Raw genomic sequence first — 24,515 nt, 5'->3', positions numbered from 1 at the left:
TGATTAACTTTATTTTTCTATTGTTAGATAGTTGGATTAAATATGTTTCTATATGTCGGATTGAATTTTCCGTTGAGATTCCCATGTGCGTACAATTTAGTTGCTTGAAGCCTATAGTCATTTTATTATCTTGAATAAGTGATTCAGAAGGTAACGATAAGTGGTAAGGAGGGTAAGTGGATCCTCTTTCTAGTTGTTTTGTCTATTCTCTTAGATTTTGAGAAATACAAGAGTGTATTTCCAGCCAAAAATTATCTGATTTCAATTTAATACATTTTCTCGAAATACTTAAGGCGACGGGAAAGAGCAATTTGTTTTCCCTCTACTGGCTTGTTTATTTGGCTTCTCTTAATGACCTACGCTGAAAGAATAATGTTATTAGCTCAAAAAGTGACTTCACGAAAATAAGCCAGTGAAATTACAGCACTTTTAAATACGGAAGGAAAAGGCGACAGTCTCTCTTTTTTAATTATTTTGAAGTCATTGTACAGCACCAGGCAATAAGAGCCGTGGTGCACAAAGTAAAAACTGCAAAATTGTAACTAGGCATGAAATAGTATTCCTTTGGCTCCGCCCCTCAGAAGGTCTCAGGATCGTTCTTCTAAGAAAACTTGACAAATTGTATTTTTGAGCATATTAAAGTTGTTTTCTAAAGAACCCCTGATTTTAGTTCGTTTTTTCTAAATGAATAATTCAAAATTAAAAGGAAACAAAAATTTAATTTTCGTCAATGTTGATTTGAACCAAATGTTACTGAGTTATTCTTCTTCTTCTTCACTCTCTGTTTCTTGCTGAAGCCAAGTCACCAAGGCGGATACCTGAAAAAAAAATTCATTGCCTCAAAAACAGGTTAGAGTTTGAATCTAATATCTTGGGGGTAACAATAACAAAATGTACTTTTTGCTTTAACAAAAGAAAAACAGCACTAGCTTTCCATTGCCTGGGGAACAGGAAGCATTACAGCAACTTTCGTCGATAAAAAACTTCCAAGAGCAATTCTTTGGTTTCTTTTCTTCACCGTCAATTTAACCCTGCAGTTTTCTATCCCCCCCCCTAAATTTTAAGAAAGTATATTCTAAAAATAGTTTTCCTTCAGAACAAAGACGACATGTTCTTTAAAGACGGTTCCAAAATACACTTTAAAACAAGTACATTTCTCAAAAGAATAAAAAGCTGGCAGGGGTAGAGAGAGGAGAGAGAGAGGAGAGGGAGAGAGGAGGAGAGAGAGAGAGAGAGAGAGAGAGAGAGAGGAGGAGAGAGAGGAGAGAGAGAGAGAGGAGGAGAGAGAGGAGAGAGAGAGAGAGAGAGAGAGAAGAGAGAGAGAGAGAGAGAGAGAGAGAGAGAGAGAGGAGAGAGAGAGGAGAGAAGAGAGAGAGAGAGAGAGAGAGAGAGAGAGAGAGAGAGAAGAGAATACCACCAGTCGGCTAAGAATGATAAGAGCCAGTATTGGAAGAAAATCGCTGAAGACATGGAAACCGCTGCCTCCAGATCCGACCCCACGAAGATGTATCAGCTCCTAAAAACAATCAGGGGTAGATCAAAGAGGTCTACTGGTGCGTCCATCGAAGATGAAAACGGTAAGTCACTCTCAAATAATTCAGAAATGATAAATCGCTGGAAGGGGCACTTTGACAAGCTTCTTAACCAGCACCAACTCTCCAGAGCAAGGGATCATAATCAGCGTTGCCATAATTCAAGTCGCAGCCCTGATGACCTGCAGGAACCAAAATCACCCAGCAGTATTTACAAAGACGTGAACGTGGCTCCACCCACGTTAAATGAAGTCCAACAAGCAATAAAGCCTCTGGTGCTGATGCTATTCCAGCTGAACGTTACATGTATGGAGGGACAGCACTTGTCAGCAGGCTGCATAATCTAACCTGTCGTTTATGGGAAAAAGAGGTCGTTCCACAGGACTGGGGAGACTTTTATCACCCTTACGTCTTCAAAAAAGGGCTGAAGACAAAATGCAGCAATTATCGCAGGATCTCTCTCATCTGCACTGCTTCCAAAATATTTGCCATAGTGCTACACAATAGTTTTCGTATCCAGCGCAACATGAACACAAGGCCCAATCCTGCGAGATTCCGCCCATGCATGGGACCAATCGACCAACTATTAGTCTTAAGACAAACCCATGAACACAGGGCAAAACACCAGAAACCGACAGTGTCTCTATTCATAGATTTTATTAAAGCTTTTTATTCTGATCTAAGGAATGGAATCTGGAAGGCAATGACAGAGGATGGAGTACCAAGCAAGACAGTCAAACTCATCAAAGCATACTACCAGCATTCGAGAACCCAAATTCAGATCGGTAGGGAGCTCTCCTCGATGTTCCAAATTGAGTTTGGTGTCCGACAGGGATGTATATTGTGTCTTGTCTTATTTAATTTCGTAATCGAATGGATTATGACCAGAGCAATCGCAACCTTTTCAGGCGTTGAAGTAAGTCCCAACTTAGTAATCACCGATCTGGGCTACGCCGAGGATATCTGTTTATTAGCTGAATCTTGTTCAGAAGCATAATACATGCTATCAAAGGTAGCTAAAAAATCCCCTCTAGTCGGCCTGAAGATAAGCTCCTCGAAGATCAAAGTCATGGTGTCTTGTATGTGAACTCCAGACCCCCCCCCCTCCATTTTACTAGAACAGTCACCCATAGACAAAATTCCTGAATTCAAGTACCTAGGCTCTCTGGTAAACCCAATAGGAGGATGCACATCAAAAATTCGGTCGATAATTGCTTCAGCAACTGGAGTCCTCATCCAGCAAAATTACTCTCTATGGAACCAGAAAAATGTTCGTTTGAAGACAAGAATAAGGATATATCAGGCCCTTATTGGGTCTGCCTTACTATACGGCTGTGAGACGGCTCTGAAAGCATCCGACATTCAAACATTCAACGTATTTGACCATTCATGTCTAAGGAGAATCATTGGCATTAATCTCCGTGTTCGAGTCAGCAATGACGAATTCCCGCAAAATCTGCCATCAACAGTTTGATTTGGCCACTATAATTAGTCAAAGATGAGTCTGAAGGTTCGGTCTTACAATTCGCCGCCCACACCACACCTTCTTCAATAAAGCCCTCAGATGTAAATTTCTTCCGGGATGGAAAAAGCAACATGGGGCCATAAGAAAACGTGGTTCACCAACCTCAAGGCTGACCTAGACCCAATCGGTAGCTTGAAGAAGTATGGACGAAGATGGGAAAAGTCCTGGCTCAAATAGATTGAACCACTTGCGAACGACCGAGAATCTTGGCTTACTACAATGACGAAGCTATTGGACGCCAGGGAGAGCTGAGATGCTTGAATCCTGCTACAAGTACAAGCATAGTCATGGAGCATGACAGCTTTCTGGTATCCAGGAACTTAATGGTGAAAGGTAAAAAAAAGGTAAAGGATACGGCATTAGACTTTACAGTCTGTACCGGCGGTGCTGATCTCCGTTTCTTGGCCCTTCAGCCAGGAAGTGCAATGGGGGGTTGGGGGCCAGCCAACCTGTGCTTTCGCACACCCTTCCTGTTTACCTTCCCCAGATTTCTCCAGGTACCCATTTAGAGCTGGGTCGACTCTGGCTAAGCTTACAGAGTCACGCCACTGACCCCCGTCCCAAACCGAAGAATTGGGTACACCGGGATTCGAACCCGCGTCCTCTCAGACAAGGGGTCCCGAATCCAACGCACCAACCCATTCGGCCAGGGCGGTGAATAAATGTACTGATTCTCATTCATAATTGCCATAAACAGAATTGCCAAGTTTCCAGGAATTATAGTGTGTAAAACGAATTTCTTTTTATCAAGCTGTTTTTAACGATTTTTTACCCAATTGGGCTAATATCTTTAAATTTCAAAAGCCAATTTCATTTTTTAGTAAACCAAGTGGCAGAAACAATCTTAACCTCACAAAAGGGTTATAAGATATAAAAGCAGAAAAAATTATTTCCACCTGCTATATACTCTTTTTAGCATTTTTTTTTGTCGAAAGACGTTGAATAAGAAAGTAGCACCGTTAAATACCCTTAATTTTTTGAGCTTCTTACCGTTTTGACACAACAATCATTAAAATCGTGCCATCTAATAACAGAGACTGAAAACCGATTCATTTCAACATTCTTTTTATTTCGACCTCATTTCAACCAGGTATAAAATTCCTACTTTTCTTCATAAACGTGAAAAAAGGTCATTTGCATAGCACTTTTACCACTAAGGGTGTAATTATGATGTCACCTGGAGTCACAGATGTTCTATCTTTCAAATGTCTAGATTAAAAATATTATTTAAAATTTATGTGGCTTATCTTCTGGGGCTGTGAGCGCACCCTGGAAAACATAGGGCATTGAATGAACGCCATTCTTGCGCTTGATAGCCCTCCCTCCTTTAAAAGATCTCCCGGACGAAAAATTCCCAATCAAAGGAGCTTTATTTTCATGAGCAAACCTTGAGTTCAGTACGAAGGTTAATTCTCGAATTTCTGAATCCCATTAAGGCTATCAGAGTATGAAATTAAATTGATTGGCGCTAAAAGCCCATAGGTCATGGCAAAAAACATAAAACAAGGAACAATTACATAGTACACAAATCTTAGCATAATCCTGCGGAACCTAGCTCTATGATTCATTGCGAGACAAAGGAATCACGCCAAACTTCTGACACCCATAAAACATGCATCAGCACACACTCTCACCAACCCCTCAAAATAGAAATCCCCCCACTACCAAACACTTCAAATCTCCACTCATTCAGCTCTTCACATTCACATATCAAGTTTTATACATTCTCTTAACCCTCGACACATAGGACAAAAATAAGGACCAGACTTTGACCTTTCCCTCCAGATAAACTTTCTTCTTTGTTTCAGTGGAAAACAACCAGTCCTCATTTCAATCAATAGCTTTATTTCATTTTTATTGAAACCCACCTTAAACAACAAAACCTTGCTCCATACTGCCTTCAGCCGACAATTAAACACCCGTGAATTTGAAAGCACGCGCTAGGCCTGCATGCCTGTGTTTCCTATAGCATATCATAGTTAATAACACCTTTCTACAAGGATAAAGGGGAAACATCTTCCTAAACGGAACTATAGGGGGAGGGGACAAGGTATTTTTTTACGATTCATGAAAAAAACTATATAATTCGAAACGATTGGGACAGGAAATCTAGGGAGGGGGGATTTTTTTTTCTATGTTAAATTAGAGCCCCTGTACAAGGAGAGTAAACAAAGGTCTAATAGGGTAGTAAATTGGGCTATTTCTTACTGATTTTGAAACTTTTTCATTCTCCAAATTAGAATGCCATTCAATAATAGCCTCAGACGTGAGGACATCCACATCATAAAGCATATGCAGTGTATGCTTCAAGTAGCTAAGCGATTCAACCCGTGTTGAAAAGAACTCCTGCAAAAGAAAAAAAAACATCAACGGATCGTAAACATTTAAACACCACTATCGTTTCCGCGTGCCACCTGACACCAGCGCCAGTGCCACACCGTCAACTGACACATCTGCCACTGTCAACCGTCAACTGACTACAGCCATGCTTGCCTATGAAATAAAAAATTGCACACAACAACAGCGCTAACGGATTAGTAAGGAGACACTTTTACATAATTTAATCACCAGAATCAAGTTCTATCCCTGTAGTGTATTGCTACAGCTGAGTTTAAACTTTGGCTCCCGTATTACGAAGCTGAGATCAATCCCACCGCAATAATGTAAGACAACAATGCTGTCCGTAATTTTTCTAGTTGAGCATTGTTCAACTTTCAATCAGAAAATTTACGATTAACCACTTAGAGTCCATAGCTAAGGCCTAATTTTTTGAAGCTAGAATAGATGGGAGCTCAGAAAAGAAGTTTTTTTATTTGTAACAGGAATCTGGCAATAGTTACAAGGACATCGCATGAGCAGAAAATAATTGGGTAGAAATTAATGTTAGTACAATCTTTTCATATCAATTACTAGTCATTTTAATTTTGTGCCCTGAAATACAAAGGTGACTTTGATATTAATAGAACCTGCTATTTAATCGACAGATATAGGTTTGGCTAAGGCATTGATGCACGTTCTCAGCGGGATTGGGGGGTCTTTGGTAGTTCGTTAGCTAATGTCATCTACTTTAGTGCATTTCAAAATTAGATGGCGGGTTCGCAGATAGAATCAAAAATAAAATTTCCTATGGATAGACTTTGGTAGTTCCTTAGCTAATGACATCTACTTTGACACAAAACAAAATTAGATGGCGTGTTCGCATAAAAAATCAAAAATAAAGTGCCCTCTGGATTAACTTTACAATAATATATGTTTTATATACAATTGTATATGGATGGACTTTGGTAGTTCCTTTGCTAATGACATTTACTTTGAAACAATTTGGAATTAGATGGAACGTTCGCATATAGAATCGAAAATAAAGTTTCCTCTGGACTTTACAATAGTGTATGTTCTATATACTATTGTATATGGATGGACTTTGGTAGTTACATAGCTAAAGACATCTAATTTGATACAACTCAAAATTAGGTAGCGCGTTCGCATATAAAATCGAAAATAAAGTTTCCTCTGGATGGACTCTACAATAGTATATGTTCTATATACTATTGTATATGGATGGACTTAGGTAGTTCTATAGATAAAGACATCTACTTTGATACAATTAAAAATTAGATGGCGGGTTCGCATATAGAATCGGAAATACAGTTTCCTCTGGATGGACTTTGGTTGTTCCATAGCTAATGACATCTACTTTGGTACAATTCAAAATTAGATGGCGCGTTCGCATATAGAATCGGAAATAAAGTTTCCTCTGAATGGACTTTACAATATATACGTTCTGGGTGGAACAGGCTTTGATCTCAACTTAGTATTACGGACCTAGAGCTCAAGCTCATGTGCAGCAGCATACTGCCAAGCCGATGCAAGGACCTTAGCAGTCAAGAGGTATCGGTAATCCGAGGCATACAATGGTAAATACCTATTGAATCTAAGTCAACTGTAAGACAAGTTATACTAATTTAAAGTCAGAATTGTGTTTTATCAACCTAGTCCAAGAAAGATATCAGGAGATGGACCCCACCCATTCCCTCAAGGTCCAAAAATTAAGAATTTTAGTCAAAATATCACACTATATTTTAATTATCAGCCCTAAATCTTATAAGAAGTCTGCTAACTAACCCATTCCGTAGAAACATAATAAGCAAATTCATCAAAGTAAAATTTTCTGTAGATATTTCGCATTTATAATCAGAAAGGCCTCCTCATCGCAAATGAAGAAAAATAAATCAGCCATAAATTAGAAGAAATGTAGACTGAAACAAAATGAAACCCATTAACAACATTAAAACCAAACCTTAAAAAGTTTTTTTTTTGAATAAATACATCTAACCCTACATTCTAAAATTCAAACCAAAGCATATTTTTATCTTTGGCTTCTATTGGCCTCAGACCCGTTATCTTCTGTTCTTCTTATGATTTTTCTTTGGAATTTTAAACGTAGATTGGAAATTTCTAGTGCGAATGAACTGCGAGTCAGACACTAAGAAAAACCGATTTATTCATAGATATAGCCACCATGATGTATCAGTAATTAGCCCCTCCCCTAGTCCAAAAATTGACAACGGCTCGTGTGGCTGTGCCATTGTCTACACCGTGAAGATTACCGATACACCATGAAGCCCGCTAGTAAAGCACAACCACTTGAAAATCGAAAACGTCGACCTGGAGGCCAGAAGAAAGACGGTCGGTGAAGGTAAACGACGTAGAGCCGCTTGGAGGGTTTCGCCTCTTCGGTCAGTTCTGGGACAGTGAATGGCTGGACGATGTCGAAGCCATTGCATATAACCGTGCCTCATGGAAAATTTCTACTGGAGAAATCATGGACGCTGGGCGAGGCAGAGCATAGTCTAGTTCCCGTCAAAAGTAAAGTAGGTTAAGTATGTTAAACAAGAGCTAAGAGCTCATATGGCACTTGTGACGAGGTCGGAAGAGCCGAGAGCTCATATGGTACGAGGTCGGAAGAGCCAAGAGCTCATTTGGACGAGGTCGGAAGAGCCGAGAGCTCATATGGTACGAGGTCGGAAGAGCCAAGAGCCAAGAGCTCATTTGGCACTTGTGAGAAGGTCAGAACCCTAAAGTTAAACTTTATAGTACAAGATCCTTCTAAATATCAAATTTCATTAAGATCTGGTCACCCTTTCGTAAGTTACAAATACCTCAATTTTCAAAATTACCTCCCCCTCCCCAATTCCACCAAAGAGAGCAGATCCGGTCCAGTTATGTCAGTCACGTATCTTAGACAGGTTTCTAATTCTTCCCATCCAGTTTCATCCTGATCTCACCGCTTTAAGTATTTTCTAAGATTTCCGGTCCCCCCAACTGCCCCCCCCCCCATTTACGTTTGATCCGGTTGAGATTTAAAATAAGATATCAGAGTTACGAGGTCCTTCTAAATATGAAGTTTCATGAAGATCCGATCACTCCTTCGTAAGTTAAAATACGTTATTTTTCTTATTTTTCAGAATTACCCCCCCCCCCCCCCCCCCCGCAATTGAGCGGATCCGTTCCAATTATGTAAATTACGTATGCAAGACTTTTGCTTATTTTTCCAACCAAATTTCATCCCAATCCTTCCAATCTAAGCGTTTCCCATCATTTTAGGTCTCCCCCACCCCAAACCTCCCCCAATGTCACCAGATCCGGTCAGGATTTAAAATAAGAGCTTTGAGCCACGATATCCTTCTAAAAATCAAATTTCATGAAGATCCAATCACCTGTTCGTAAGTTAAAAATACCTCATTTTTTCTAATTTTTCAGAATTAACCCCCCCCCCCCAACTACCCAAAAGAGAGCGGATCGTTCCGTTTATGTCAATCATCTATCTAGGACTTGTGTTTATTTTTCCCCACCATGTTTCATCCCGATCCCTCCACTCTAAGTGTTTTCCAAGTTTTAGGTTCTCCCCCCTCCCCAACTCCCCGCCCCCCATCACCAGATCCGGTCGGGATTTAAATAAGAGCTCTAAGACACGATATCCTTCTAAACATCAAATTTCATTGAGATCCGATCACCGTTCGTAAGTTGAAAATACCTCATTTTTCTAATTTTTAAGACTTACTCCCCCCCCCTCCCAACTACCCCAAAGAGAGCAAATAAGTTCCGATTATGCCAATCATGTATCTGGGACCTGCGCTTATTTTTCCCATCAAGTTTCATCCCCGATCCCTCTACTCTAAGTGTTTTCCAAGATTTTAGGTTTCCCCCCTCCAACTCCCCCCCAATGTCATCAGACCCAGTCGGGATTTAAAATAAGAGCTCTGAGACACAATATCATTCCAAACATCAAATTTCATTAAGATCCAATCACCCGCTCATAAGTTAAAAATACTTCATTTTTTCTATTTTTCCGAATTAACCGGCCCCTTCTCCCCCCCGGATGGTCAAATCGGGAAAACGACTATTTCTAATTTAATCTGGTCCGGTCCCTGATACGCTTGCCAAATTTCATCGTCCTAGCTTACCTGGAAGTGCCTAAAGTAGCAAAACTGGGACTTTAGGTTTTCCCCCTCCAACTCCCCCCAATGTCATCAGATCCGGTCGGTATTAAAAATAAGAGCTCTAAAACACAATATCATTCCAAACATCAAATTTCATTAAGATCCAAATACCCGCTGATAAGTTAAAAATACTTCATTTTTTCTATTTTTTGCGAATTAACCGGGCCCCCACTCCCCCCCAGATGGTCAAATCGGGGAAAACGACTATTTCTAATTTAATCTGGTGCGGTCCCTGATACGCTTGCCAAATTTCATCGTCCTAGCTTACCTGGAAGTGCCTAAAGTAGCAAAACCGGGACCGACAGACAGACCGACAGACAGACCGACAGACCGACCGACAGAATTGGCGACTGCTATATGTCACTTGGTTAATACCAAGTGCCATAAAAATTACACGTTTTAGTATTTTACTCACACTGTGTTTTATTCTCATTTAATTACCACACATGCTTTTCACTGTCATTTTCACAATTGTAACATTTGACTCGTTATAACTGATAGCGTTTTCTTGTACTACTGCTTCTGATGACAGCTTCTCATAGCACGAAGTCAGATGCTGCTTGCACTTATAATCCCTCAATTACTCAATTTAATTATGCAAAAGACTCTATCCAGGGGCGAGAACGGAATTAATGTTAGAGGTTGGAGGAGGGGGGGAGCTTACCCAAAAACTCAGACTCTTTCCTTAGTATTTTCGCCCCTTCATCCATGTAATAAATGGAACTTTCGACATTCTAGGGGGAGCAATACCGTTGGATTAACCCCTGTCTCTCTCCTCTGTTTGGTTTAGTCCTGTTTACGCATGTAGATACATGTATATAAATAAAATTAAGAATTAGCTTTCTTCCAGTTGAGTTTACATCTTAGCTACTCAAACTTGAAGCTCTCCGCAAACAGTCCTTGAACCAAGAGAGCAATTCTAAACTGAAAACTCAAAACATTTCAATTAAAAAGAATATTTCATCAATTCGACCCAAAGTGACGTCATAGGCAAGGGCGTTCTGTAAGGACTGAAGGTCTAATCACCAAACAGGTTAAAGCAAGTGACGAGGTATGAAAAATTCCGTTGAATTGAAAATTGGTTTTCTAATTTTTTTATTTTTTTTTTAAATATATATATATATGCAAAGTGTCAACATAATTAAGAGAGAACTTAATTATAATTAAGAGAGAACTTCGAGCCCGGTTACTTATCCTTAGCGTTTTAGAGACGTAAACGACGTCAGAGATTAGAAATCTATTTCCTTGAACCATTCTGGATTAGTTGCTAGATAAGTTACACCTACTAACCCTAAAAAATGTAGTATAACCAAGCATAACTCACGTCATAGGTAAACAAATAATTCGATCATTTTAAAAAGAAAAAATCAACATAAAATTAACGGCAAAGAATAGAAATGACAAGTGAAACACCTTCAGGAATCTGTAAATACCCATTCTAGTTAATTAAAATGGGAACTTTACATTGGAATAATGTGGTTATTGTTGGTATCTGACTATCCATAAGCGCCTCGGGTTACCAGATTAGTGTCTATTGACAACTTTCACTGTTCACGGTCTTAATCGTTTCGACAGTTGGATAAGTCCGATCCTTTTCGAGTTTTTTCCAGCTTGATTTGGTCCCAAAATTGTTTTGGAGTCGCTGGTACAATAAGAACTATTTAATAATACTCTTAGTCACAATAGCAACATCCTTAACAGTCCAGTTTTATTGTTCACACGTTTTATTGTTTTCGTGAGTTACAGCACCAAAGTAACTCATTTCAGGGAGGTCGAACTTGCCCCCTAGTCTGGGGTAAATCCGACACCCCCAAGTAAATTCTATGCTCGCAGAGATAAAAATTATGTCACCCTAAGACATGATAGAAGATACTTCTATGAACAGAAATACCATACAAAACAAAAACTCTTGTTAATAGTTTTCGTGTACCACAGGAGAACATAGATTTTCTGCTTACCATGGGGTAATTCTTAGTGTTGGCCTTACCCTGTACATAGAAGAAGTATTTGAGAAAGGTATTTTTTCAATTTTTTATTATAAATACGAAAAAGGTAACGCCATACTTCAAATGATATAGAAAAAAATTGTAATGTAAATCTGGTATCAGAGAAAAAACGTATTATTTTGTGAAAATAAGGGATTAAAAAAATGTAATTAAAAAAAAAAAAATAAAAAAAAAAATATAATTTCAATTAGTATCAGGGGGAGTCGAGAAATCAAAATTTTGATCACTTGCAGGCCTAGTGTGCTTCTGACATGCTGATGACATGCCAACTTTGGAATGATGATAGAATGAAGAGACCAGCTCCAATGGTCCGGCAAAGATGTATTCAACATCGTCAGTTTCATCTTTTTGAGGCCAGTCATATGAATAGTTGGCTAGGCTCAGACAGCAAAGATATTTTATGCAAAGAAAACTTTAATCAGGGAAATCAAGCACACTTCTGACATCTGACACTTCTGACACTCTGACACTTCTGACAACAAGGCACGGGCCTTGTTGATCAGGTTGGCTATCGTATGCTACAGCATAGTACTCATTTAGCTGTATTTTTAGCTTCTTTTCTTCCTCTTCTTTATTCTCACTGCCAACGGTATAACAGATGCAAGCCCGGTCAGTTTTGGAACTGGGACGATCATTTTTCTTTTTCATTTTCGGCATTGACTTAAATATATTCTCTTTTACTTTCTCTTTTTTGTCCTTGACCTTTTCTTTTTTCTCTTTCTCTATTTGTTCAAGCCATCTCAAAGCCTCTACAGCTGTGACTATTTAGGATTCTAAAGCAATTCTCTGCCTACCAGATGTCCCGGGTGCTGAGGCATCTAGAGATGGACACCGGGCTGAGGCCAAGAGAAGTTCTTCAAAGGATTTCTCATGTACATGAATCTTTTTTGGACTAACCAACATTGATATAGTAATCTGAGTAGTTGTAGTATTCACTATAGTTCTCGCTCTTGTTAAAATCTGATGTCTTTGTCCCAACGTCTCATTTTAAATTGGCTGGATCAAACGTCGCAATGTCTATCATGTTGCAGTTGATACGTGCTGGAATATTGGAATCGTAAATTCCTGTTATTTAAAATGATTATTTAATCAGTGAAAGGGTAATATACGTCTCCCAGATCTGACATAAAATATTCACGAGTCCTTTTGGTAACACGTCACCTGGGTGTGCTCATTGTCACTTCACAAGCTTCTGCTCATAGAATTATTTCAGCCCTTCGAAAATAACCATGTCAGGGGGTTGCAGAACGTGGGATGCATGGAATGGCAACTTGAGGATAGTAACATTCTTTTTTGAGGCGAGCTCCATAAGTGCCAAGAATAAATGGGAGCCCTAGCCCTCAAGAATAAGAAGTGTTTTTTCATTCACCTGAGGTAGGGAAACATCTTTAAACTAGTTATGGCAAAGTTCTACTGTCTTCAATCCTTTCATCTTGATGATTGAAATATGCATCTTGATAATCTTTAATAGGTAGCCGTGAACTGCAAGTGTTTTTCCCCGAGAAGATTACCAGTAGTGGCAGTTTCTCACCTGATGCACTAATACACGCAGGAACAGGTGTGTTATCACTCCTATTGCCACTAGTTTGCCGCTTTGCTCGCGATCCTTTTGCACCAGCGATTTTAAGGCTACCAGGATCGTGACCAAAACGCAAAGTTTTGTTCAGGTTGTACCAACATTCTGGTTTGTCTAAAATATCAAGCTCTTTTTGTGTTTTTGTAGCAGATCACAAATTCCTGGAACGATGAAAGAGCCTGCTTATTGCACAGCCCTCAGGGTTTTCAAGTCACTCAGGTTCCTTAAGCCAGATTTTGTTTCTTTTCTCAAACCCAAACCACCAGTCTTCACCTTGCCAATTCTTTGTGAAATGGGTACTGATTTTGTTCTCACTGATATATTCTTTGACTTCGGCTAGGAGCTGTTGTTTGGTAAGCCCCATGTCCCCCTTTTCCATGACATTCAGGAAATTTGCCATACTCTGTTCAACATATTTGGGCAGTTCCAGAGGTTTTCCGAGAGTAATAGCAGGCAAGTCGGGGAAATCTCTTTGCTTCTTTGTCTGAGCAATTAGTAGGTTGTAAATTATTTTAACATTGTAAATAGTTGACAAAATACACTTAAATATAGTGTAACATTGTCAAAGCCAAGCCACTTGTATACACAGAGTAAACCCGACCCCCATGTCGGAATTTGACGCGTATGGGGTAAATTTGACACCCATTGTATCTTCTGACTGGTTTGAGAAAATACTAATAAATAACAGTAATTAAAATTTGCTACCTACCTCATTGCCAACAAAAATGCCCTCGTCGAAACTTTGGAATTGATTTATTACAAAAAGAACTGAAAATGGCGGAAATACTGAACGCCACTCCTCCTTCATCCCAATCTATTTGAAGCCTCGCTCTTTACACCCTCCCAATAAGCTCCCATTTCTCTTAATTTTTTCCTTACGACATCTATCCACCCAATTCGAGGATGACCTGCTTTTCATTTGACCCTATATTGTTAGCCGACAAGGACAATCTTTGGCAATCTTTCATGCACAGAACATGCCCTAGCCATCTCCTTTCTTTCATTATAACCTTGGAAAGAGGGATTGAACCACATTTTCCGTAAAGCTTGCAGTTTAAGATACGGTCAGTAAGCCGGATACCTAAAACTATCCGTAGACAAATTCTCTGAAAAACATCTAGCAAATACTCCTTCTTCTTTCGGCACGCCCATGCTCCGGAACCATACTTGACCAGTGACCTCTTGGCATCGATAGAAGAATAAGATTAGTACATTCGGCACCCAATTTTAGTTCCATGTAACACTGCAAGGTAATTAGGTTGCAACAGTAATCATAGAAATTTTCGGTGAAGCGTTTTCAGCCATGGAAAATCAATTGACTGACTATCTTAAGCCCCATTCACAGCAAGATTTTACTAATACCAAAATTTAGGCCGTTCCAAAACCCGGTACTAACTAATGCCATTGATCAGATTTTACCATTCCTAATAGATAATTTAAACACTGAATCCACTAATACCATATACATTCCATGCATTGTCTTTATCTCATACCTCATATTCTCCTCATTTCTCTTGTATAAGTGTTCTTGAGCTCCGACAAGTTAAAGCAGTACCTCCCAATTTTCACTTCTTTACTATCCCTCTTTTTCACTTATTATTCGTTTTGTTTGCTATTTTGTTTTCTATCTGGAAGAGGTTTAGATATTAGCCAATCAGAATTTCATTGTAAGCGGGTTTATTTTCACGTTCTTTGAATTTTGTGTGGGTTCAATTTCACAGTTTGATTTTTGCGCGGGTTGACTTTTACGAGCACTTAAGTGAAGGAAAAGTGTGATTAAAGAAATTTATAGGCAATTACAAACTCAGTAGGCTAACTGGAGCAGACTTTAAGCCGAAAATTCTGATGCGTCAAGTTAAATTGCATGGTGACGCAGAAAACCATCATGGGAGGATCCTTTATAGGAGGACAGGTGCGATAGGGCATAAGATCCAGATCTATGGACAATGACCTTAGCAAAGTGCTGCCTCAACCCTTTCTGGATACCTGCGACTGGAACCTTGCGGTCAGTTCTATTCCCACTTGAGGAGTGGCCTCCCTCGAGGACATTATAGCCTAGAAAACAACACAGCATGTGCACAGGATTCTGACTAATGAATAATTCTTCTGGACTTGGTCTGTTTTGAAGGGCGCTTTCAAGCTGAAAAGCCTCAATTCGTACTGGAGGTCACAGGGACTTCTTGCTGTCCGGTTCTAAGCCGGCTTAAGCACTTCAGTGTAGACTTGAGAAGATATGTTGACTCTGTCCTTCTCTGGTATCCAGGATCATTGCTTTTCCTGAGGCCAAAACAATTTCAATAATTAAAAAAAAAAAAAAAAAAAAAAAAAAAAAAAAAAAAAAAAAAAAAAAAAATCAAAATTTGAACTTCAAATGTTACGACGTTAAACAATGACTATCGTATCGATATTTTGACTGACAAATTCAGACAATTCGAACTTGATTTATTCGAAGTTTCAGAAAATCATATCCCAGGGGTAGAAAGCAAAAAAATAAGATGATACTGAATTTATTTATTCAAAAAGGAAGAATGAGTTACATAGACAAATAATTAATCCTCCTAGCTTCACTAATGCATTAATCATGACGATCCGATCTGAAAAAACCACATTACACAAGGGTAGTTCATTTTACTTGGTCACAGCGCTAACTATCTTCGTTAAACCACTCAAAGCCACCTAATCAAAAGCCCACGAGATGGCATTGCCTGCTTGACGTCAAAGTCAAAGCGTAGAAGGCGAGGGAAAAAAAGCAGGCGGCGAAACCAGAGCTTCTTGATTCCCATCAAGATTTCAGAGAAAAGAATGAAACCTAATGGAATTAAGAGACATTGAATACCAACGGCACTTCAATATACACCTCCGTACTAGACTCCACCTCCACTATTACCATGGTAAGAACAACCAGTCATAATGATCACTTCAGACCCACCTTACCTGAAACCTGAAGTATTTACAGCAAAAACACGATTGCCTTATATTTTGCTATGAAACGCAAGGCCTCTAAACAACAAGGAAGCCGAGGTAGGAGTTCTTATCAAACTTGCGAGTAGCCCGATTGCAGTCGTTACGGAATGCTGGGACATTACTGACAAAACTGGCCGCATAAACAGATATACAAACTTTTTTAATACAAGACGCGATCGAGGCTTGTAGCACCACGGTGGAGGTGTTGGAGTGTACATTTGGCAAAAGACATACCGCCAATGCTTTTCAGCCAACCTGCCGACACTTGTCATAAAGTGATATGAACTGAATGCGAGCCGAACTTTGTGTATAGACGATTTTTGCGTCTTGTACTCGTGGTTGTGTACTATCCTGAAACTGTTAAGAACAAGAAAGCCCTGATACATTATCTACAAATGTTTATTGACAATGTGCACCGTCACTACACTGCTCCTGCGTTTGTAATTATCAGCGGGTTCAATCAAACTCACAAACAATGGGTATCCAGCATACCCGACTTGCAGCAAGTTGTGGAAATTCCCACCCACTAGAGTGGTAGTATAATGTACCTCATACTAATCAACCTTTCTTGCTATTACCTTCCTCCCTGTTCCCTCGGTCCACTGCAAAGCTCCAATCACTTCATCATTCTGTGGAAGGTAAGACTACTTTCCCCAGACCAAAGAAGAAGGAGTGTAAAACTCGACCCATTGCTAACGACTGTATCTGTTCTTTTGGTAGATTTAAAGTCGAGCCACTATATTTTCTGCTTCTCCGAAACATCATGAAAATTTATCCACTAAAACAGAGGATAACAAAGGAATTTAGAACTCCTAATCATGACCCACTGCAAGCTGCAAGCGAGTGGTCGAACTGTTGCTGCCAAGAAACACCTTGACTACACCCAGAGGCTAATAGAGTAGCATAGAAAGCATAAGTCGCGGTAAAGTGTCACCATTTCTGACGGCTGACCCCCGAAAATGGCGATCCCAGGTCAAGCGACTATCTGGTATGAGTGTTAGCATTGATCTGGAGGTACAAAAAGACGATGTACTTTTCTATCGTCAGCCCAAGTGAACACATTCTTTGGAAATATATGTCTGACTTACTCATCATTCACTGAAACAGATTCCAAAAGTCTCAGCCAATCTTTTGGACTACCAGTTTGCTGAGGACACCTGAATATGCAGATTGTAGGGAACTGCAGAAGGTAACAAAGGGTTGTGCTTCATATCCCGGAGAACTGCTAGTCAAACTTTTAATTGGATATGCAGAATTTCTGGCTAAACCTTTGGCGTCCGTAATAAATTAGTGCTTCAGAGATCAAATCTTCCCTCAAGCATGGAAGAGAGCATGTGTCCGGGTTATACTTAAAGTGAAGGACCCGAAATCATGTGGACAGCTCCGTCCAATTTCAATACCTCCGAATCTCACCAATGTTATTGAATCTTTTGTATATCGTGAAATCCTGACGCAAATCAACCCTCCCCAAGACCATTTCCAGTATGGCTGTTTGAAAGGAAGCAGTCCTACTCTTTATTTTGTGCGTGTCTATCACCTGACAGTTGAATGGCTAGACAGGGGAAACACAATAGTAGACTTTCTACTCACTGATTACCATAAAGTGTTCAATTAATCCCCCATATCACTGCTATATAAAACCTGAAGCAAATAGGGGCTAGAAAACAGACCCTGTTGTTGATAGTCAATTTCCTTTGAATCCGTCACCAGTGTGTCTATGCACTTTTTGCTGGAGAAATCAACTCTGAATGGTCTGAAATAACGTGTGGTGCTCCCCAAGGCAACAGGCTGGCTGCCTTACTGTTCTTGACTGTGATCAAATACGTTCTTGTTGACTTTGATAGACGCTATAAATCTGTTCACCTTCCTCAAAATCTGTTCACCTTCCTCAAACTTCTTGTGTATAAATCCCAACCAATACCCCAATTCTAAGGTGAACTGAAGGATAGTTTCACTGATTAACGTCAATAAAACAAAAGTAATGCGTTTTGATCCGATTGAAAGGGACAAAGCATGTCCTGAACCCTAGTTCCCTACCAATTCAACTGCAATTACTCTTGGTGTGACTTTCAGTACTGACTGTTCTTTCAACTACCCTGTTTTTAACCATGTGAAAAAGGGAAATTATGCTTTGCAATCACTGATTACACTTCGACGACTAGGTTTCCCAGTACACTCCGACGACAAGGTTTCCCATTAAATCAGTTACGATCACCATATATCTACTATATACGTCCCTTGCTAGAATACGCATGCCCTGTTCGGGGACCACAAGTGCACAATATTGCCATATTAAGTGAAAATCTAAAGCCAGTTCAAAAACGGGTGACAAAAATCATACTGGGCCCCAAATACAACACGTATGCGACTGAAAATGCAACATTGGAAATACCAACGCAGAGAGAGCGGAGATTCCATCTCATGTGCAAATTTGGACAGTCGCTCCTCGCTAGTGAAAAAAACACAGTAGGTTGTTGCCTCCTCTTTTTCCTCCAAAGCCAATATTCGACACACAAACAAGTTCGAGCAAACAAGACTGAACAATGAATCGCTTCACCAATTCTTTTATTTCGTTGTATACTGGTGTCACTAATCCTGCTTATTCTTTTTTCCTGTGTTGTAAGAAATGGCGTAATTTAGTTGAGGTTTTTGCCAATACTCTAAAAGCTGCTTTAGATGAATGATTCTTGAATCTTCTATGCTAAACAATTTTTTTGAAAAAAAAGTTTTTAAAAATGCGGTTCATTAAGGATGAAGACCGCTCATCAATAGGTGACGGCTACTTCTGCAACGACAGGAAACTTCAAGTCTCCTTGTGAAGGCTTTCCAGCGATGTTGAGTTTGATTCTCTACTTTCGATTTTCCTAATCCACTCCAATCCGGCAACGTTACCCAAGAGTAGCACTTCGCTCAACCAAATAGCACCCAAACTTGGCACTACCAGCCCCAGTTTACAAAATGTGCGTGGAAATTAAACAGTTCCTAGTAACGAAGTGTAGGTAAGGAGCGACTCGGGAGAAATTTTCCACAGGGCGCGATTCCCCCTCCTGAAAAACGATCAACCATCAAATAAAAAACACATTTAAAACCGAACCGAAAGTAAGGAGCAACATTTAAACTTGAAATAAACAGAAACTATTCCGTACATGAGGGGAGCTGCCCCGTCTTCACTCCCTTCCTCGTTGCAATAAAGCTTTTTAGCACTTTAAAAAACTGTCTTTTCCAATTCAACTGCCCTTGTGCCTCTGTAATTGTTTTTAGAGTATTTTGACAAAAAGTAAATAAGAAGCAAAGGATTGAGGAGGGGACAGCCCCCTCATGTAGGGAATAATATATGTTCGTTTTAAGTTTTAGTGTTGCTGTTTGCTTTCAGATGAAAAAACTTGCTTTTTTAATTAAAATTTGAAATAAGCTTCCATATAAGCCCTTATTCATTTCTTTTTGGCTTTGTGAGCCCCCCCCCCCTCTCCGCCTGGAAAAAATCAGTTCAAACTTATGCAAAAATGAGATTTTTCTTGATTTCCTGATGGAGGAAATCCCTTATCCGTATAGATTCTCGATCCATCCATGGTCTGGTTTTCATTTAGGTCTTTCATTCGTCGTCTTTGGAGGGTTTCAAAACTTTTTCAATATTTCCAGAAGTTTGTTTTGGGGATTTCAAATTAATTGCCAACTACTGGATAAAGTTTATGATTTCCAAATGAATGACAATCAAGAATGTTTCATCCAATATAGTTTCTTTAATTTATTTATGTATTTTGAATTTTCTGTTACTATGAACTATCGGTCTCAACTAAGTTGTAGCTACTGCTGCAACTACGATTAAAGGTGGTAAACTCACCTCGATAGCCTCCAAGCAGTTTTTCTGAGTTACCATCTTTTCTTCTACGATGTATCTACCTAATACTTCAGAGAAATATTTGATCATTTTCACCAATTCTTCTTTTTGACCTCGGGGATCCTTACTTTCGGCAATTTTAGAATGCAGGACGAGTATGGCTTTTATAACGTGATGACCTAATCTGTCTGTATCAATATTGTACGCATATCTAGAAGCACTAATTTCTAAAATCAGATTTTTTGATTGAACTTTCTCTTCATATCCTCTTTCCAAGCTGTCGAAAACCTCCTTGTAGAATGCTGTAATAAAAACAATAAGTAAATGATGAATTCAAAATATCCTTTAGGATATTATGAGCGGTAGCTTGGTTAAAAAGCAGCTAAGTGGGGAAAGATACTGACGCCGAGGGACAGTTAAGGTGCCCCTTCCCCCTTTTCGACTTTTACTTCAACTGGAATCGTGGTAACCGTACCAGTGTCTCTAGATGACAAAACCGAATCTAGAGGCACTGACTAATTCTAAAGGAAGATTTTTTGACTGCACATTAAATGCTATTCTCTTTCCAAACTGTTCAAACACTCCTTATATAATGCTGATGGCTTTGTTGGGTGTCACTATTTTTTGTTAAAAATCCAAGAATAGCTATGATAATTGAAGGTTGGAATTGTTCATTATACTTCTGAGAATAAAATAGAACATGTGTTGTAAATTGAACTCTGTAACTATCTCTATCATTGATTCTATTTTTCAAATCTCTAACAACAGAATTTATTGAAAAATTAACTGTAAGGGAATTTTCTCAAATCCATTGAATACTTCGATTATTATAGTGTTCTTCCTCTTTAATCATATTCTCTGTGATATCTAAAACTTTTCATGTTTTTCTCTTTATTTATAAATAAATTCAAAATGTCAATATTCCTATTTTTTTGCACTGTTTATACCGCTTAAATCTCTAATCAGTTTTCGAGTATCCTCATTCACTTTCTTATTAATCTTAACTTGTTTATCAAAATAAACTTTTGCTTTATTTTTCACTTAATAATAATTTCCAGCAGTTGGAATCTGTTTTGATTAAAAAAAAATTAAGTTCAATACTACCTTTATTTCTCATAGTGTTAAAGTGACTTCGTAAATCTGAGATGGTTTTAATCTTTTCTATTATTTCAGTTTCTAACCCTGTTTTTAAATCTGGAATAATATTAAATTTGCAGGGTTTGTTATCATCTCGACGCTTTGCGTTACGCTCTAACTCAATTAAATTATCTTCAAGTACCATTTTATTATTAAGATGATTATTTCTTTTATTCAATAGCTCATCCTTCCAAGTGCTTTTATATCAAATAGTTTCGCTGCTGCGCGTAACTCATGGATTGTGTAACGCGACAGTTTATTTTTTTGTCTTGACGAACTTGGATTTGCATTGTAAACAACTTTGAATCACTTGTATGTCAGCCATTTCTTAGGAGCTGATTTTATTAAACTAAATTCCCAACTTGAAAAATAGTCAAGCCTGAGGGATTTTATTGCTTGCTATATACTATTCTTGAGACTTTCTTGGGAACGTAGAAATCTGTTATTGTTTATTAATATGTTTAATAATTCTATTTTTTCTTAATAATTTAAATCTGAAATAAATGAAGATTCATTGTATGCGATGTAAAAAGGTTACTGCAACAGAGTCTTTAACTAGGATAGTTTCAAAAAGAAATGATGTGCCAATGATTAAAGGTATTTGTACAGTTTGTGGTTCCAAGAAAAATCGTTTTTTAAAAAGGAAGCAATGAACAAAAACATTGGATAAAAGGAAGTGGTATTTGTACTGGCAAGGGTAGCGTAAAAAACAAACTTTTTGAACTTTATTATTCAAAATTTTCAGGAACTGATAATTTGTAGAAAATTAAAAGAACATGGTTCTACTGAATCAAAAAGTAAAATCAAAGAAGTGTTGCTAAAACAGTTATTCTTTACACCATCCAGCTTATCATAGATTTAAAAGAAGACCCGCTTAAATTCATAGCATCGATGAGCAATGGCAAGCAGGTTTGGTTGATGTGCAGCAGTATAAAAATGAAGATAATAATTTTAATTACATTCTTAAGGTCATCGATTGTTTTAGTAAACATGTATTACTCTCATTCGTTGACAATTATAAAAATTCTTATCATCGATTTATCAAAATGAAACCAACAGAAGTGTGTAAAAAAAGAAAAGAAAACATGATGTACAATAATTTATTTCCTGATTTTGAATTTCAAAAACCATCCATAAACAAACTCAATGTTGGTGATTTGGTTAGAATTAATAAAAATAAGGGTGTTTTTGTTAAAAGCTACCTACCAAATTACACAACCGAACTGTTTCAAATAGCAGTAGTGAAAAATACAGCCACTAGAACGTATGAACTGTCGGATAAAACTGGTGAACTCATTATTGTTGTTTTTTTGGAAAAAAACTCTCGAAATTTATTCAATAAAAACTTTCATTCTATAAATGGATCCTATAACGTTGAATAAATTATTAGCGAGTATTGTGAAAAGTGGAGAAATACAAATCAATACAGTTCAGAAACGTTCCTTCGAGCAAGCTGGATTCCATGACTATGCGGAAATGTTTGGTGCTCCAATCGTTGAAGCAGAATATACAAATAAAAATATGATTACTGATAAATAAAATGAAAATGACACTAATTTAAGAAGAGGATTTCAAAGACTGGACCAATCGTTAAACAACGCAGTAGGTTTTCAAGGAAGCAATGAAGCCCAGTCAGGTCAAACAATTTTGCTCCCGAATAAACCAAATTTCTTTGTTAATGTGGATTCTGGGATAAATGAAGAACTTCTGATAGAAATTAATAAGGGCTTTGATCCTAAGCGATACTATTTTGAAATGCCTAGTTTTCATTTAGAAAATTATCAATATATAAGAGGCAATAGATGAATCAGGAGCACTTAATCAAAGATATGGAGGAAAGATGAAAGGTGTGAAATCTGGTGAATTAGAAAAAAGTCTCAGTTCGTAAAAATCTAAGGAAGAAGTTTAAGAGCTATTAAAAATGACTTTGATGTTATACTACCTAAACATGGAACTGGGATTTACATGAATGCAAATGATATGATTGAAAAATTATGTAGTTTGCCAGGTAGCAGAAATGCTGGAAATACATCTGATGAAGTGAGCAATGAAGCTATTGACCTGCTCGATTCACTATTCAAAAATAAAATTATTAAGAGAATGACTATAATATTATTTACAGCAACTATATCAGAATTTGAAACTTATGAAGAATAATACTTTCAGTAAATAGTTTATTTTATTATTAATGGTAACAAGAATGAGATCGAACAGTCGTATACAAGTACTCCGATCAAGTTAGATCGAAACTCTGCTTATGAAACAGCTTTAACTTAATGTACAATATGGTATTCATGGTATAATATTAGTGATCAATTTAAAAGGAATACGTTTGAATACAGGGAAAAAGGATGGATGGATTAAGGTGTTGTACCGGGTGAGTTGTAAAATGAAGAGGGTTTAAATTATTTCTTAACTCTTTATTTCAATTCATCCCTACATCGATGCCAAATCAGTATATTATCCAATCTAGCAAGAAAGAAACTTGGTGTTATTTTGAAAGGGAATTATGAATTTCGGTTTAATAGTGATTTATGTTTTATTTTAGGATTTAAAAATGATCCTGAACTAAGAAGTAGATATCATGAAGGTGCTAGAGTTCCAAATATTACAAGAAATGTTGATAAAATAGCTATTCACTGCTCATTAGTGGATAGTTCAAATGTGAATAGGAATATATGTGTTCTGGAGTTTTGCTCTAAAAACAGGACCTGAAACGCTACTCTGTGAGATTCCTATAGAAAGGCAATATCGTCGAGTCAATCGAAATGAAAATATTAACGTACTAAAAATTATCATAACTGATCAATTAGGCAGAGTAATTGATCTTAATGGAGAGAATGAATATTGATTTTTTTGGATTTGAAAAAAGTTTAATGAAACTATTTAATAAAATTTGTCTATATTAAATGTTGATCAATAAGAAACAATTATTATATACAAGACAGTAATGTAGTGGGGTTGGTAGTTTCTTTAAAAATATCACCAATTCTCGATTATTCAAAACGTTTATAAAAATTTAAAAAGATGAAGCTCGTTCCATGTATAACACTGATTAAACCTCAACTGGAATAATTTAAAAATAGAGCGACTAAATATGGAAAACACTGGACAAAATATAATTAAAGAGAGTTAAATGATGTGAGATCTCTTAAAAATATAGTTTAAACCAATAAGAGATTTTTCAATAAACATTTTGATGAACCGAGAAAATGCTTATTGGATGCAATAATTTTAGGGAAGGGGCTTAAACTAAATCCCGGTGATGCTCTTGTTGACACCCTCCCTTAAAATCGAAGATCCGCCTCTACTGTTTGAAAGTCTTCTGAAGTTTATTTAATAATTTTTTCCGTATATAAATGGCAATTAATCAAGTGACTGCTCCTTATTGGGAAATATTTGAAAAGCCTATTGCTAATGATTCTACAGCCAAAAAT

The 24,515-nt window shown here is 37.8% G+C and overlaps 1 protein-coding gene across 2 annotated transcripts in view; it reads right to left on the bottom strand.

Annotated features, from left to right (window-relative positions):
• Positions 1–699: 699 nt before the first annotated feature.
• The window catches only part of LOC136035714 (translation initiation factor eIF2B subunit epsilon-like), a 71,235-nt gene continuing 47,419 nt past the window's right edge, over positions 700–24,515 (bottom strand). The window contains exons 8-10 of one of the 2 annotated variants that reach the window (XM_065717665.1): positions 19,945–20,243; positions 5,266–5,403; positions 700–818 (exon numbers count right to left, since the gene is read on the bottom strand). In XM_065717665.1, coding sequence (XP_065573737.1) covers positions 759–818; positions 5,266–5,403; positions 19,945–20,243 — 497 coding nt within the window. In that variant the 3' untranslated portion in view covers positions 700–758. The remainder of the gene's footprint in view (positions 819–5,265; positions 5,404–19,944; positions 20,244–24,515) is intronic. The other variant, XM_065717666.1, reaches the window with a different exon arrangement.

Source organism: Artemia franciscana, chromosome 14 (assembly GCF_032884065.1).
Source record: "Artemia franciscana chromosome 14, ASM3288406v1, whole genome shotgun sequence".
Classification (NCBI taxonomy): domain Eukaryota; kingdom Metazoa; phylum Arthropoda; class Branchiopoda; order Anostraca; family Artemiidae; genus Artemia; species Artemia franciscana.
Note: the sequence above shows the minus strand (reverse complement) of the source record. Positions and strands in the feature narration are given on the sequence as shown.